The sequence below is a fragment of the Ursus americanus genome, chromosome 11, assembly GCF_024610735.1.
Source record: "Ursus americanus isolate L20-20 chromosome 11, mUrsAme1.1.p, whole genome shotgun sequence".
In the NCBI taxonomy this organism is placed as follows: domain Eukaryota; kingdom Metazoa; phylum Chordata; class Mammalia; order Carnivora; family Ursidae; genus Ursus; species Ursus americanus.
Window position 1 is genome coordinate 34391085 of NC_142137.1, and position 17673 is coordinate 34408757.

The following is a 17673-nucleotide window of genomic DNA, read 5'->3' on the forward strand; positions in this document are numbered from 1 at the left end:
ACATGTTGGGAGTATTTATTTCATGGTTATAACTGGTTCCATCAGGTTGATCAACTACTTCGAGTCATTTTAGAAATTTAAATGATTATACAGAGACATTTTTTCCTAATTTAAAAAATTTAATAGCATATTTGCATATAATATTCATTTACCATGTTTTAGAATTTTCTTTGTCCCTGAATTTATGCCCCCTTTCTCTAGTCCATCTAGCTTATTTGTATCTTCCCTGCTTTTTATGTTGCTCTGGCTTGCCACAAATGTGTTACAGGGGCGAATGAATAATATAAGGTGTAACAGAGTTAAAGAGTATTGAACCTGGGGCATCTGCTAGCTCTATCTGTGGACTCTTGGGGTCCTGAGTTTGAGCCCCACCTTGGGGGTAGAGTTTACTTTAAAAAAAAAAAAAAAAGAGTACTGAACTTAGTAAAAAATCTAGTTTAAAGTTCTTGGTCTGTCACTATAAAATAAGAATAATGATACCTACCTCACAGTTACTACAATATTTAAATTCAAGGATATATGGGGAAAGATTCTTTAATTAGAAAGCAACATGCAAATATCAGGTACCAATCAGTAAGGAGGGGACAACCAAATTTATCAACATGGAGAAAAATTTTGTTCCACAATCCAGGTAATTTTCAAATGAATAAGATTACATGTGCAAATGGAATACATGAAAAAACTCATACAGAACAGTATTCTAGTTATTACGCAAAGAATTAAAAGAATCTGTTCAAGAAACTAAGTAATTAGGGAATGAACGTTTAAATAGACAAAAACTTTAAAATGCTGCACAATTAAACATAATAAGCAAATAATAAGTAACGAACACAATTTTGTTTTCTAAAATATAATAAAAGGGGAACACATCTGTTGTCTCCCAATATCAAAATCTACCTTTCTTCCCTATGGGTCCATGTCAACCCATGTCCCTATGGGGCATCTACCTTTCTTCCCTATAGGTCCATGTCAACCCAAACCCAGGAATGAACCCAAGCACTTCTTCAAAACGTAAACCAGTTAGGGAATCTCATTCTGTTGGCCATGGGGACTGGTTCAGAGGCAGGCACATGATTTAAGTTCATCTATTCACAGTGATCTCAGGACTTTTAAAGGAGTTCCTAAAAAAGGTCTTTTCCCAGTTGCACATATAATCTTAAGAGAATGTACAACTGAAACAGGAAGTCAACACAAAGAACAAATCCAACTCGAGAAAAAGAGAAACTGAGTTCCAGCATAAACAATTTCAGTTCTGAATCTGGTCATGCCTGATGCTAACATTCCCCCTGGACTTTTCAGTCAACATGATTCAATAAATTTCCTTAGGCTGGTTTGACCTGGGATTTCTGTCACTTGCAGTAGAGATCAATCCTCTGATTCCTCTTGAAAACTGAGGGACTACAGTAAGTAGAAACCTCTTCCCTGGAATATTCACTCATGCGTGCTCTTCTCCAATCCAATCTCCCTGCAGTGCCTGTGTCAGTATTTTATACATTACAAATATGGACATGAGTATAAGCCCGGAGACCAAGCAAGCATCCACATATTTGTACTCAGCATTTTCCAAGTGCTTCGTGTTTCTCTTGAGATAACATCCAAAATCTTTCAAGGGGTTACAAGGCCTCCAAGGCATAGCCCCTGCCTCACTCTCCAGCCTTGGCTTGGCAACTCCCTCCTCGGTCTTCATGCTCTTTGGGGAAAGTAGCGCTGCAGGTAAGAACTGAATTCTGAAATCACACTGCCGGGATTGGAAATTCTGGTTTTACCCACTTACTTTGTGACTTGGACAAGTTCCACAGCTTTTGTGTGACTTGATAACTAGTAATTACAGCATGGGGTTATTGAGGGAATTAAAGGAACAAACAGCATAAAGGAGAGACTATATAAAACAATGCCTGGGACATAGTAAGAACTAAATAAATACGAATTATTATTATAGTTGCTATTACAGTTCACCCACACCGGCATCCTTCAATTCCTAGAAAATTCTTGTGCCTCACGGCCTTTGCAGAACCTTTCCACAGTTCCTTCTTATGGCAAATCCCTGCTAATCACCACCATTTTGCAATATTTGTCAAATTTGTTCTTGTTTCTAAATATCTTCTATAAACAGTGCTGAAATTTTGTCAATAATATTTAATTATTTGCTTCTGTTAAATACACTGAAATGAAAGGGCAAGCCCATCTTTAAGGCTTTTAATAGTGCTAAATTCTTTCCAGGAAAATTATACGATTTTATATTCCCATCAGCAGCTCTTTGTGTTTATTTCTTTACCCTTATCAACACTTCATGGTCTCAGTTTTTATCATTGTTAATTTTACGGTAATGGGAATGGCATCTCATTAATTTCATTTCCAGTTTTTAAATTATAGCAGTTAAAATTATTTTTTCATATTTTCCTTTAGCTCATTAAAAAATAAGGGTATCTATTTTTTTTAATGTTTTGTGTACATTTTTAAGGTGTTAAAGACATGAATTTTGTTACCCATACAATTTGCCAATCACTTTTTCCACCCCTCCCCAATTTTTCCTCTCATAATTTTACCTACGGTGTATCTTGATATACAAAAATTTGTAGCTTTAATTCTGTGTTTTAATTCATAACATAGCCATTATGTGTCGAAAGGCCTTCCTTGTCCTAAGGTTTGTCACTTGCATTTTCATATTTTATTTATAGTCATGATTTGACATTACATTTCAAACTTAGCCCATCTAGAACATCTCTGGTATGAGGTTGAAGAAGAACTTCATTTTTCTCTCTTCTTCCATTTATATATAGTCTTAAAAGAACAGTTTCAGGGGCGCCTGGGTGGCACAGCGGTTAAGCGTCTGCCTTCGGCTCAGGGCGTGATCCCGGCGTTATGGGATCGAGCCCCACATCAGGCTCCTCTGCTGTGAGCCTGCTTCTTCCTCTCCCACTCCCCCTGCTGTGTTCCCTCTCTCGCTGGCTGTCTCTATCTCTGTCAAATAAATAAATAAAATCTTTAAAAAAAAAAAAAAAAAAAAAGAACAGTTTCAGATTAAACCTATTAAATCTAACTTCTGTCCTACTTTTCCACTGACATTGTAGGAAGGTCCTCAGAGAACCCTTGATTGCATGACCTTTCTAGGTTTCATACTTTGGCTTCTAATCATTGTGTGACAGTGTGAGGCACCAGGCACTTTTACCTCTTAAAAGTATCTGTTTTCATGTTTTTCTCATATCCACTAATTCTCAGTCTCATGCTTCCACTTTCTCCTTCTCCACCTCTTTCCCTGGCTCTGTTAATTCAGGACTGGTGCTCCTCTTTGTTAATGGCTTTAGTGACTGCCTAATCTTTAGCTCTAAGCCTGAACTCTCTACTTAGTTCCAGCCTAGATGTCTTACAATCCCCTCAGGTCCAAACAACTCAGTGTCTTGCCACTCCTATGTATCTTTCCTCCTGTAATACCCATCTTCCCAGAGTGGCATAATTACCAGTTCAAACACCTGCGCTAGATACCTGAGTCTTTTTCTACCACTTACCACATCAGGTCCTGTAAATTTTATTTTTGAATAATCTTCTCCACTCCCGGGTTTTGCTTTCCTAGTCGAGAAGCTAATCAACTCTTGCCCAGACTAATGTAATAGCATCGTAAGTCATCTACCCAACTCTAATAACCAATCCCCTCCCCATACAATTCACCTCCTACTGCCACCAGAATCCTTTTCCTGAGATCATCTGAGAGTGTCAGTTGCTGCTCTGCTGCTAGCACTCTATCATTAGGATAAATTCTAAAGTCTTCCTATAGCACAAGAGTCATTCACAATTTAGCTTCAACTTCTCTTTCTACCACATTTCTTGACAAGTGCCATATTGTCAAGTACACTAATTCTCAACCAGGGTCAATTTTGTCCCCAAGGATAGTGTCTGGAGATATTTTTGGTTGTTACAACTGAAGGGGAAAAGTTGTGGCACACACTACTAGACCAGGGACACTACTAAACACCCTAAAGAATTATCTGCCCAATCAGTAGAGGTGGGGTTGAGAGACTATGGTGTAATGACACTGACCTTTCTATGGTTCACCAAGGCATTATAACTTGAGTACCAACATGACCATACTTATACTATTCCTTGTACCCATTTTGTCTTTCATCATTCCTACATCGGCAAATTTACTTTTCAAAGGCCACCTCCCATACCACATTTAAAAATTTTGCAATATCACATTCTCCAGAGTTTTTATGAATGCTTATGGTAGGGAATCACTCCCTCCTCTGGAATGTAAAAATACACTGTATTTTTCACCAGTCATAACAGCCACTTGAAGTTATGAGTTCCTTGACATTTTGTCAGAGTATCTCTACCACCTAGAAGATACCATGAAGTCAATAAATGTTTCCTACATAATAAAAGATTTGCAAATATTACTGACGTTACTGGACTCTAGTTCCTGCTTTTCTGGAGACCAATTTAGTAGTAAGATACGAGACCTATAACATCATTCCTACTCTTTGGCCCAGTAATTTCATTTAGGGCAAGAGCTAGACAAAAAGGAAATAATTTTTAAAATGAACAGAAGTATTAATAGTACTGATCATATATCGACTTACTAGTAAAAATAAGACCCTGATGAACAGGGCTGAGAGAAATCCTCTCTAATACTCCATGCTCCTCAGGGCTCATGGCTGAAATATGCCTTGTTGGTCACCGATAAGGACACAGAACTGGCCTTAGGAAAACCCAATGTTGTTATTCTGGCCATGGCATTTGCATGACAATCCTCCCCTCTCAAATAAGAGGGGGCAACTCCTTAAAATTATTACTATTTATAATAAAATACTTAAAACATTAAATGCTCAACAAAGAAAATGTTTAAGCTCACTATGGTAAAGATATATAATGGAACACTATCCGAATATTTTAAATGACTAACATGCAGACAAAATTAAATGGAAATATTTATATGGAATAAAGTTTTATAAATCAAGTACACAAAGCATTTGTGAATATAGACTGTAACCATATTAAAGTGCACATATACATATTAAATACCATTAGAAAATCTGGAATTCTGAAAACATTCCTCAGGTTCTTACTTTTTTTTGGTAAAACTGCTTAAGGTCATAAAGAACAGTACTCAAAATTTTAGCACCTACCAATCAGTGTCTCTGAAGGGTATGTATTATAGATATTCCAGAACCTAGTTTAGAAACTCAATCCTTGGGGTGTCTGGGTGGCTCAGCTGGTTAAGTGTCCAACTCTTGATTTTGGCCCAGGTCATTCTCAGGGTCGTGAGATTGAGCCCCACACTGGGCTCCGTGCTGGGTGTCTGGCTTAAGATTCTCTCCCCCCCACCCCAGTCCCTCCCGGCCACTTTTCAAAAAAAAAAAAAAAAAAAAAAGGAAGAAACTCAATCTTTGTTCTCTAAATCATGGCAATAAATATCCTGTTTGTCTTCTATTACCTAAATGCTAGTGTACCCACTACAGGAGCCAGAGAAATGAGTTATTTGTGTGTTGCAGTAGGCTGAACTCTAACATGACCCTCTCAGACCATCACTTTACCCAGAACCTATGCATATAATGGGATATCACTCCCATAACTATATTACAGTATTTAGCAAAAGGTATCTTGCAGATACAATTAAGATCCTTAAATTGACTTGAAGGTCATCAGAAGGGAGACTCTTCTAGGTGGGCCTGACATAATCAGGTGAGTCCTTAGAAGTCACTGTAGTTCAAAGCCACAGAGGTTTTCCTGCTAGCCTTGGAAGAGTAAACTGCTGTGTTATGAGAGGAGGCAGCCAGGTAGTAAGGGCTTGAGGAGGCTTTTAGAAGTTGAGAGCAGTTTCTGGCCAATAGCTACCAAGAAAATGGAGACCTCAGTCATAAAGCCACCAAGAAATTAATTCTGACAACAACCAATAAGCTTGAAAAAGGACCCTGTGCCTCACATGGGACTGCAGTGTGGCTGTCACTTTGATTTCAACCTTGTGAGATCCTGAGCGGAGGACCCAGCTAACCTATACTTGGACTCCTGACCCATAACACTGTGAGATAATAAACATGTGCTGTGTTAAGCTGCTAAGTTTTATGGTAATCTGTTACACGGCAATAGAAAACCAATACTCTTATTTATAGAAGTTGACTTAGTTTTCAGTGATGAGTTTTACTCATTCGACAAATACTGCATTCACAAATAATTATCTCCCACTGTGTGTCAGGCAGTGTATCAACTGTGATATATTTTATAATAAATAATCTGAATGATTTTTAACAAAATACTGAACTATATATATGCTTAAAAAACTTACTTCCAGAAGAAAATCTACAACTTAAATGTTATAAAAATATTTAAAAAGACCATACTAATAGTTAGATTTATTGACCATTCAGCCTAGTATTTTGTCCTCAAAGGTGATCCCAAATAACATTTGATGGGAAAACAGGATTATCCTCCACCTGAGATTTTAGACTCACTAGCTTCTCTTAATATCCTAATATGATTCTGGCATTCATGAACAGATCACTGAAATCCACAGTTGACCTATATATGTTTTTGGTTTTATCATTCGTAAGAATATCAAGATCCATCTTATGAAGATAATACATTCTTTAATTTTTTTCTAAAACAATCACTGCCAGTCTTTACGTACCCCCTAATTCTTTGCTCCTGTTTTTCCATAGCTATACCTACTCTCCATCCAACAAATATAAATGGAATAAACTCTCTTTAAAAGGTAAAAACTTCAGTATGGTGACTAACATAATATAATAAAAATCATTAAAAAAAATAAGGTAAAAACTTCAAGGGTGCATGGGTGGCTCAATCTGTTGGGCATCCGACTCTTGGTTTTGACTCAGGCCATGATCTCAGGGGCTCTGCACTTGGTGCTGAGTCTGCTGAAGATTCTCTCCCTGTACCTCTCCTCCCTTTCCGCTCCTCCCCTCGCTTGCATTCTCTCTCTTAAATAAATAAATAAATACATAAATAGTAAAACCTTCAGACTAGATAAAATGCAGCTATGTGTGTTTGGCAAGAGGCACATGTAAACATAAGGTTGCAGAAAAACGAAAGGCCGGTAAATGGAAAAAGATATACCAGTCATAACAAACTAAAAGAAAGCTGGTTACACAATATCAAATAGAACAGGCTAAACCAAAAGGCATGATTCATAAGTAGCTAAACAGTTTTATATTTGTATGCACATACAAAGCTTCTAAATATTCAAAGCAAAAATTAACAGAATGTAAGAAAAAATAAACCAATCCATCATCATAGTATCAGTTTTTAGTAAATGATGGATCAAAAAGATGAAAGTCAGAAAGAATACAGACTATTTGAAGAAAATAACTTAAAATCTTGATTTAATGGGCTGGCATACAAGACTACACTGAACAACTGGACACACCCAGAGTATTAAATTTCTTCCATGTATCAAATTTCAAAAATTGTTTTCATACAAACCACAATTTTTAACCCTAATGAAGTTAAGGTTAAAAAACCATGTCAATCTCGCACAACTCTCTCAGAGAACAGAAAAGGAAATAAGTCTTTTTTCATTGTATGAGGCTAGTAGGACCTTGATTCCAAAACTAGAAAAGGATAATATAAAAAGGGAAAAAGTACAAAGCAATCTTAATGAACCCAGGCTCAAAAATTCCAAAATGAGTATTAGGAAACTGAATCTAGTTATTACATAAAATATATATATATAATCTATCATGACTAACTAGGACCTTCTTTAGAAACCCAAAGTTGGATTTAATATTAGAAAATTAATATAATGTACATTAACAAATTAAAGGAAAAAAGTATGATCTCAATAGATGCAGAAAAATCAAAATCAATTTGTGATTTTTTTAAGAAACTAGAATTATAAGAGAATTTCCTAAACTTGTTAAAGAGCATTTATAAAATAAAATTTTAGAGAAGTATAATAACTGTAAAATGTTGATATCCTTCACTTTAAGAGCAGGAAACAAAACAAGAAGGCTTATCTCTAGAGATCCTACCCAGCAAAGTAGGACAAGTAAAAAGATGTCCAGGCTGAAGGAAAGGGCAGATGCATGTGGAGGGATGAGTCTTGGGAAGCAATTCTAATATGGCACCAAACATTACCAGGGTCCTAAAGCATAACTGAGAATGTATCTAAAAGGAAAATCAATTACATGTTTATTAGAACTCTTCTCAGTGAAATTACAGTGTGTAGATTGGAGAAATACTTAAACCGTTTCAAACTGAGAGCAGACCCTGGGGGACCTTCCTGAGAAACACAGATGGTCACTAAATTGCCTTCTACTGAGAGTGGGACACTATAACTACAAGCATCACACTCTGCTGAGAGAGGTACGCAAATCTGGGGCCAGCAGTGAATTATCTTGGACAAGAGGAGAGAGGCTGACCTAATACAAATACAGGTATATCCCCTGCTTTTTCAAAATTCATGTTACGCCACTTCACTTTCATAAAAGACCTACCACATTTTTTGCTAACCAAAAAGTAATCTGGAGAGATTTTCACTTTTACAGAAAAAGGCAAAAAGTAAGATAGCACTCGGCATTTGCTTTGCAGCGAGCCCGTACAGAGGCAGTGCGCATCCCAGGGAGAGCGGCCCCGCCGCGTCCCCGTTCTGAGAACTACACTCAGCACCTTAGTATCGCGCCACCATATTTCTGAACTGCGTCTATGAGCATCTGTGCATCTGTTAGCACGACGGATCCTAAGGTATCAGAAAAGCCTAAGAGAGGTTAGTTTTGGGGTCTTGGAATGCTCAAAAATTTTTTTGTATAAATTAATGGTATCTACTTATTCGCTTTACACCATTTCAGCTTACAAAAGGTTTCACAGGACACTCTACTTACAGATAAGCAGGACAAACCTGCAACAATCTTAATTCTATCATTCCCAAACACGGTGATTGGTGCCTTCTCTGGATAAGTGTTTAAAGATAATTAAAGAAGACTGAGTGCAAATTATTGGCATGTCCTGGGGCACTCATGTTTTGGCGTGGTTTCTGTGAGCAGAAGCTGAGTGATGAGAAAGTAGGACTTAAAGATTCTTGGGAGAGATGACACTAGTGAGGTAGGAACAGCTGACAAGATGAGAAATGTCCAGACATGGACTTGTTTTAGGAAGAGCACTCTACAAGACAAGACTGTCCACATGAAGGATGAACTGGAATGGAAGTACAAGAAGACAACAGGGAGGCTATCCTGGGGCATAGGTGAACCCGGGCAATAGAGGGAAAGGACTAGAACAAACAATATTATAATTTTTAAATTGTCTTTACATTTATTTTATTCAAAACTTGATTTGTAAACATTCTTATTATACTCTATTCTTAGTCTTTCCTAAGCTAAACAATACTATTTTCTTATGGCATTTAAAAATTATTTTAGATGTCACTCTCTAGAACTTATAATGTCTCTCTTTTTAAAATAGAGATACAGTGTACAGAAGAGTCAGTCACTAATTTACTAAAGGTAGATAAACCTTTTCTGTTTTCTTTTTTACAAGGTGATGTTATTCTTTGTTTTGCTTTTTCCCACAAAAGCACCTTGGTCTGATGTTTCGGGTAGTAAATTTTTACCTGGAGAGATACAACCAATATTATGAAAAACTCAGCATCAGTGAAAGCATGTGATTATTTTTACTCTAGATATTTTACCATCAGTGAGGCTCACCTACATACACGATGTTACCAAATAAGATGTTACCGATAAGACATAACATAGGTGATAAGCCTAAAGAATTCTTGCCTCTTGATTGGCTGTATTTAGCTTGTCTTCCAGCTCTTCCTTCAGGTTTTCCAACTCTTCTTGAAGCTGACTTTTATCCTCTTCCAGGTTTAGTTTCTCCTTTTTATATTGTTCTTCCAATTCCTTAGGAAAAGACATTTTTAAAAATTAACAAAATTGCCAATATTATATACTTCAAAGACTTCAAGAAAAAGGCCATTCTGCTTTATATTTTGATACTCTGGTTTTCAAATTAGCCTTATCCTTAAATAATAATATTGGAGTTTTTTTTCCTTCCTTCCATTTATTTATTTAATTTTTTATTATGTTAGTCCCCATACAGTACATCATTAGTTTTTGAATTATTAGTCTAATTAATCTTAAGGGCTTAGATTCTATCATTTTGAACCACTCATGATGTGGTTAAATAATTATTTTGAATGGTAAGAATATCTGACAGGTATAGATCAAGCTAAGTCAACAACAAAAATGTATGATATAAGTGATAATTTGGGGAGATAAAGAAAAAATTCTAACTATCTCTTGAATACAGAATTCTTTTATATTTACATAAAAAAAAACCCCAAAATCCAGGAACAGTTCTGGAACACTGGAACACAGTCAAGAACGACCAAGTACAAAACTAAGGCATCAAAAGAAGCAATACCAGTAAAATTGATACTTACTGAAGAAGAACACCTACTATTTGGCATGCTACTTAATACTTGGGATATACAGACAGACATAGGGTCTGCCCTTAATAAGCTGAAGGTAACAAGCAATTAAAGAATAATGATGAAAATTAAATGACCATAGGGACTACAGGCGTATATGGATGGAGAACTGGTAAGTTCTAGCTTGGTGAGGAAACCTGCACAGAGAACACAATTCCTAAATCAAGTCTGAAGGAGTGCATCAGTAAGAAAAAGTGGTGACGCAAGAGGGAAGCAGAAGACAGAAGACACCTGTGCAAAAACCATGGGGCGCAAAGAGCCTGGTATGTTACAAGCAGTTCAATGTTTCTACAGTGCAAGGTGAGAAGAGGAAGAAACAGGGTTCTGTGGAGCTCCCAAGGCAAAGTCCAGGTTTGATGATTTGCTGGGATAACGCACAGGATTCAGCATCTAGTCACACTCACAGCTATAACTGATCATACAGCAAAAGGATACTAAGCACAATCAGCAAAGGGAAAAGGCGTAAGGGACGAAGTCTGCAGGAAACCAGGCACAAGTTTTCAAGAGTCCTCACACAGGACTCTCCAGAAAGTTGTGACAATTATGTGAAATTCAGTCTACCAGGAAAACTCATGAGTGACTTAGTGCCCAGGTTTTTCACTGGGGGCTAATGACGTAGGTACCCTCTGAATAGCACGTGCCAAACTTCCAGACTTCAAGAAAGAAAGCAGATGTTCAGCACAAACCATATTGTTTGCAAAAACCCTTAGGCACATGAGCCATTCTTATCAGGGAATGATGGAAACCCTCCTGAAATTCAAGTTCCCAGATGCTAGCAAGGGCCAACCTTGCCCCTGCCTTTCTAAGGTCAGCAGCTTCAGGCTCCTATGTTAACTCTTTTCTGCATGGATTCTCTATATACTCACTTTCAAATAGGGTGGGTAAACTAGAGTTATCAAAGAAAATATAATCCTTTTTGATAACTAATAAGGAATGGAGAAGTCATCTTTCAGTAAATGTTCTTTAAAAGATCATTTGACATTGAAGAAAGACTATTCTAAAGGAGGGTGGTTTGAGCTTAGGCTCAGACATGAGCTAGCTAGGCAAGAGAGGAATGAAGCAGCAAGTGATAAGTTATTTTGAGAAAAGAGAAGGGTACAGATAAAGCTATCATAAGTTTTGACTATGTTCACACACAGGAAATTCATGCCATCGGTTTTATAGCAACCACATTTTAAAGAAAAATCACAAGAAATGCAAGTAGCATAAAGCAGATTTTTAGGTGGCTCAGAAATTGAAATTCAACAGGCAAGGGGATAATTAGGAGAGAAGGAAGAAGGCAAAAATGATATTGATGAAAGATGCCTTGATTCTAGTACTTAGAAGTTAATACGGAAGAATAAAGAAAGACAGAAGGCAGAACACCTGCAAGTTAAATACTATGAAAAGAGAGGAAAAGGCTAAGGTGAATAAGGGATGTAGAAATGAAAAAATAGTAACAAAAAATAGCTATGGAAGTGCTAACTGAAGCAGCAGTTACCACTAAATACTTCCCCCTAAATCCCCGAGCACATGGCACATATGTATAGTCAGTAAGCATGCACAGGCACCACCTAATTAAAGCTGCACAAATGTGTTCTGGAATAGTGTGCTGGCACAGAGAAAACAACCACCACAATTTTGAGAAATAACATGTCATTAAGTTTTGTCTCCAGCCACATAAACATAATATAGTAAGTTTAGATAGAAATAACACTTTAACAGGAAGTTGTATTTGAATTTTTAATTAAGTTCAGGTGTTGAATATTTTTTTCCAACTTGTTGCATCACAAAAGGAAGAGACATAGAGGCAAATATCTCAATTCATATCCAACCTCTTCTATTTACTAGGTTAGTGGTACTGAATAAATCATTTAGGTTTACTAAACCTATTTCACCATCTGTATAATAAAATGACATTAACCTCCAAGTCTTAAGTAATAAGGAATATATAAAAAAGCTTAGTAAACTGTAAAATGCTATTACATAAAACATATAACAACCATCATGAATACATGCCTATGTGTGGTGGTTAAATGTCTTAGGATTTGATATCTAAGACCTGAATTCAAGACCTGATTCTCACTAGTTGCACGTGTTTGTGCCAAGTGTTTAACCTCTCTGTCCCCCATCTCTTCTTCGGGAAGAAGGGCATAGCAATTAAACCTATGAGATTGTTGTGAGGATTAAATAAAACAGATGGAAAACATCACTGTAGTGCCTGGCACGCAGTAAGAAATACTAATAACTAACGTTTATTTATCCCTATATGCTAGGACATGTCTGAGTTCTCAACACTTTATCTCACTTCACCCTCACAGGAACATTACAAGATGGATTTTATCTTCCTCTGTCAGATGAGGAGCCTGAGGCATGGCTTTTGAGACCCAAGGTTAGGCAGCGAGTCAGCAAAGAGCTCAGTGTCAGGCCCACATCTGTCAGACACCTTGCTTTTTCTCCTGTGCAACAGGAAGGAAGCATCTACAGGGGCAAAAGTGCTGCAATTCGTCGAGGCTTCCTGAGGAGCACACCTAAGAAGCTGCCTCATGAAGAGACAGCTCAAGATCAAGGGAGTGTTTCCACCACAGCTTAAACAAAGTAGGAATGCTTCCTATCAATTTAATAAACTACATCCCATGTCAACAATGTTTAAATATGCTACTCTTTGAATCACGATTTACAGAGTGATTATGAGAGAGCAGCCATCAGAACGAAGCCGCCCATCTACTCCACAGTATGGGTCACGCTGGGTCACTACAGAAGCCGCTCCAGTTTAACAACGCGAGGCTGCGCTGAGTTTGTACTCACCACTTGCAGTTTTTTCTTATCCCTGATTGCATTACTGTGGACAGCCTCAATTGCCACGTGGTGCTTCCAAGCTAATTCTTCCAAAGTCTTAGAATGAGCCGCATTTAATTGAGCTACCTCCCCTTCCAATCTATTTTGCAGGTTTTTTAGCTCCATCTCATAATATTCTTGCTGAGTTTTCTTTGCTTCATTTACTTTCTAAAATTAAAGCAAATAAAGATCAATAATTGCACCTGCTTTTTTCATTACTGCTATTAGTATTTTGAATACTCAGTAAATACATAAACTTGAATGAACTGAGCACTACGGGATTTAGGCTTTGGACATGAGATTACATCACTGATGTCTCAGAAAAAGGGTAGCACAGGCAAAATGAATAATTTTAACACAAGTAATAAAATAAACTATTACTAGGTTAGAACGAAGTGCAAGCTAGCACATCCGTGAGCTTAAGAGAAAGGCTTCCTGTATGTCAAAACTGTACACAAAACGGCTTACCAATTTACCACTCACATGATATTATTCAATCCAATTTTATTGAGTGCCAGTTATATGCCTTTTCTTTTCAGATTTCTTTTTTTTTTAATTATTTTTTATTATGTTAGTCACCATAGAGTACATCCCCGGCAGTTATATGCCTTTTAAGCAGTCACAGTCTAGTAATGGGAAAAAGGAAAAAGACAGTGGCAATACAATTTTATAAGTTCTATGAAAGGAGTGTACATCATGTGTTTTAAGAGTATACGGTAAAGGAGTCTAATCTGGAACAGGTGGGAAAGGATGTGTGTGTGTGTGTGTGTGTGTGTGTGTGTGTGTGTGAGAGAGAGAGAGAGAGAGAGAGGAGAGAGAGAGAGAGAGGAGAGAGAGAGGAAAGAGAGAGAGAAAGAGAGAAGAGAGAACCTGGATGGGGTGGGAAAGGATATGTGTGTGTGTGTGAGAGAGAGAGAAAGAGAGAGAGAGAGACACACACACACATACATACATACATACATACATACATACATCAGGGAAAGCTTTCCAGAAGAGAGAACATCTGAGCTGCTGATAACACATTCTCTCATTTAAATCTCACAAGCCCATCAGGAAATGAGAGATGAGAAAATTTCAAACCTAGATCTGACGTCAAAAGCCTGAATTCAAAACCATTTCCAGCATTTTGAAAGATGAGCAGTAGTCTGCCAGGTGGTGAAGTTTAGGTAAGACAGGAAGACCATGCAGCTAAGCAGTGTGGACAGAACAGAAGACACGAGGCTGACAGTGGTGAGGGATAAGGCTCAGCAGGAGGCAGGAGTCAAATGATGAGGAAGGGTCTTTTATGCTAAGGACTCTGGAATTCATTATGACAGGAATGAGAAATCATTGCAATTACATATCTGACATACTTTTAACAACAATCACGTTGGCAGTAGGCTAGTGAGTTGACTGAGGCAGGGAGAGTGGTTAGGAAGTTGTAACTGAAATCCAGGCCACAATGACTTAAAGCTAAACCTAGAATCTGTGAAAGGGTATGAAGGAATAAAGACGATGGAATAAAACATATATTAAGGGAGGAGAAAACAAACAGGACTTGGTAACAGATAACAGGGCTAAGGAAACAGTAATCAATAATGACTGATTTGCCAAACCAGACTGACTGTAGTGCTACCAGTTGAAAAAAGGAGTAAAAAAAATACAGTACTTTTGAGGGGAGAAAGTTCTAGGTATGCTGATTTGAAACGTTTGTGAGAAACCAACGTACCTTGTGGGAGTTAGAGACATAGGAGTCAAATTTAGGAAAAAGATCAGGCCTAGACCATCAGATTTGGGAGCAATCACTGAACAAGTTTTATGCTACTAGACGGATGAGCCCGTAGAATGAGGTGAAAATGCTGGGGAGCATCAACGGTGAGGGAACAGATGGAGGAGGGAAACTCCGAAATAAGACTGCAAGGCCAGAGAGACAGGAGGAAAATGTGCGAGAATGTGAAACACCAAAACAGAGATGCTATAAATCAGAGAGGAGTGAGTACCACATTTGGACAAGATTCACCAAATCCAGCAACCCGGATGTCAGTAGAGGCTGGGACAAACACAGATTCTGTGGAGTGGTGGTAAGAGAAACCACATGACACTTGGGTAAGGAGTGAATGGGAGGTGAACAAGGGGCAAGTTTTTGAATATGCTTGGTTGTTGAGGGAAAGAAAAAGAAGTATACGAAACTCCCACTCAGTATTGTGAATATCTGAAAAATTGCAATAAATATTTAGCAATTACTCTACAAATGACATGTCTTATTTGTTTAATCTAGAAATTCAATATGTTGGTATAGGAATTTTCAGAGCTTGATGCTTGTTGTTCTTTTAGTTTTATAGAAATTTCCTAGGTGTATATGCAATAATATATTTAATACAAAAATATATACCATTAAGCATAAATGTACATGCCACAGGAATAAGCGTTTATTCATTTTCTGGTTGAAATAGGTTGAAATGTCTTAAGTTTTTACATTATAAAATTGTTAATAATATTCTGAATATAAAATTATTAATAATATTCTGAACATAGACACAATATGGGATAGTCCAGCTGTATACCATTTTCCCTCAAAATAAAAACAAAAACTTACTAGAATTAAGAGATGGATTGTAAGTAGAAGTAACACTTTAAATCAAATTTGAAAAAGATGAAAACTGAACATTTTTTTCTTTTCCTTTCTTTGATGTTGGGGGAGGGGGGATGGACTCCACTGCTTTTTACCTTCTCCAGTTCTAAAATCTGCTGCTTTTGCTCTTCATCCAGACTCTGAGTTTTGCTTTGCAAAAAAGCTCTTTCTTCTTCAAGCTGAGATAATCTCTCATTGGCCCTTGATTTTTCTGATTCTAGATCTTTAATTGTAACCTCCTGGGTCATTTGAGTTGCTTGAAGCATTCCAATATGACCTATGCCCCAAAAAGAAAACCTTCACTTTAAAATCTATTGCATTGTGGTATAGAACTGTTTATATTTAATGACACAATTGTACTTACTACCTGCGTGAAATAAATAGTCTGCACGTACAAATAGTACTTTGATTTCTTCACTGTATAAAATAGAAATACTTACATGGGAATACTTATCCAAGTAGAATAACTTAAACTAGAAAGAAGTCCATTTTCACATCACTGATGTTGCCCCCTGTACCCAGGAATCTTTTTTTTTTTTTTTTTTTTTTTTTTAAGATTTCCAACTACACAAGTTGAAGTAGGAAGCAACTCCTTAGGGATGTATATCAAATCCTCGGGAATAAACAAAGACAGGATGTACTGACTAATACTATGGCGCCAAACTGAGTAGTCTTTTCTAATCTCTTCTTTTTTCAAATTCTCATAAAAGACAAAGAAATCTGTATGTAGGCAGTAAAGATGGCAGGCAGCTATTTGGTTGAGACTGAATTTGTTTCAGACAAGAGATGTGATAAAGAACTAAGGTAGAGTAAGAGACAGATAAGGACAGTGAAGTTGTCAAAGAAAAAAATAATGACAACAAAAAAAGAGGAAGGGGTGATGAGAGAGACGAAAAATGAGTATGAGAGAAAGGGTCTCAGAAAGCTTGTGTCAGGACAGTGATTCTCAATGCTCTGGACCAGCAGGCCTGCAACCCTGGCTGGCAATGAAGAACACCCCAGACCGACTGTATCAGAAGCTCTGAAGCTGAGCCCAGTACCTGTGGTTGCACAAGCCGTTTGAGGTGATTTTCGTATACGTTAAAGTTGAAAAACTCCTACTTAGGGGAAAGGTTATATGGGATTTGCCGATGAGCCAAATGACATCCTCAGAGAATAGTTCAAATGGCTTTACCTGGCACAATAAACACTTGGGCACATGACATGGGTCACCACCTCCTCTAGTAAGGGCTATAAAACAAGCACATTAGCCATAGCAGGATGGGCAACTCAGCTTTAGTATGTAAAATGCTCCCTGTTAATAAACCAAATGAGATGGGACACTGTAATTCACATATAGTTCCACTAATTTAAATACTTTAAAACATATGTTTTTTTTTAAACATATGTTTTTAAAGAACAAAAACCCTCTTAGAAAGAATGCTTCGCTGTTCTTTTAGTGAATGATTTACTGTTGCTAACTCTTAATTTTTCTATAAATATATATTCCTAAAAATAAGTTGTCATTTGCTTATCTTACTCATGATTAAGAAGAAATTAGAGTTCTTTAACAGGTTTAGAGCCTAAATAATTTTAAAGTATGGGAAGAAAAAGCAAATTTTGTCTTGAATTAACATTTTAGTGTTGGTTTTAGCTGAGGAATATACCAAGAACTGTGGTCACACATACTGGCTTTGAGGACAAGGTCTGACGCTTGTTGCTGTAAACGTTCTCTGGCTGCTGCTAGCTCACTTTCCACTTCCTTGTGCTTGCTCAACAAGGCCATCTCTCCCTCCTTGGCATCATCAAGCTGTTTTTGAAGAAC

At 37.2% G+C, this 17673-nt stretch overlaps 1 protein-coding gene across 9 annotated transcripts in view; it reads right to left on the reverse strand.

Moving 5' to 3' along the window:
- FAM184A (family with sequence similarity 184 member A) overlaps positions 1-17673 on the reverse strand; it is a 176945-nt gene that overhangs the window by 47606 nt on the left and 111666 nt on the right. For all 9 annotated transcript variants that reach the window (XR_006779841.2, XM_087865426.1, XM_087865425.1 and 6 more), the window contains 4 exons: positions 17538-17673; positions 15965-16146; positions 13229-13426; positions 9729-9851 (listed from right to left, as the gene is read on the reverse strand). Coding sequence is in view for 8 of the 9 variants with exons in the window: in XM_087865426.1 (XP_087721552.1) it covers positions 9729-9851; positions 13229-13426; positions 15965-16146; positions 17538-17673 (639 nt within the window). In the remaining variant the exon portion in view is untranslated. The remainder of the gene's footprint in view (positions 1-9728; positions 9852-13228; positions 13427-15964; positions 16147-17537) is intronic.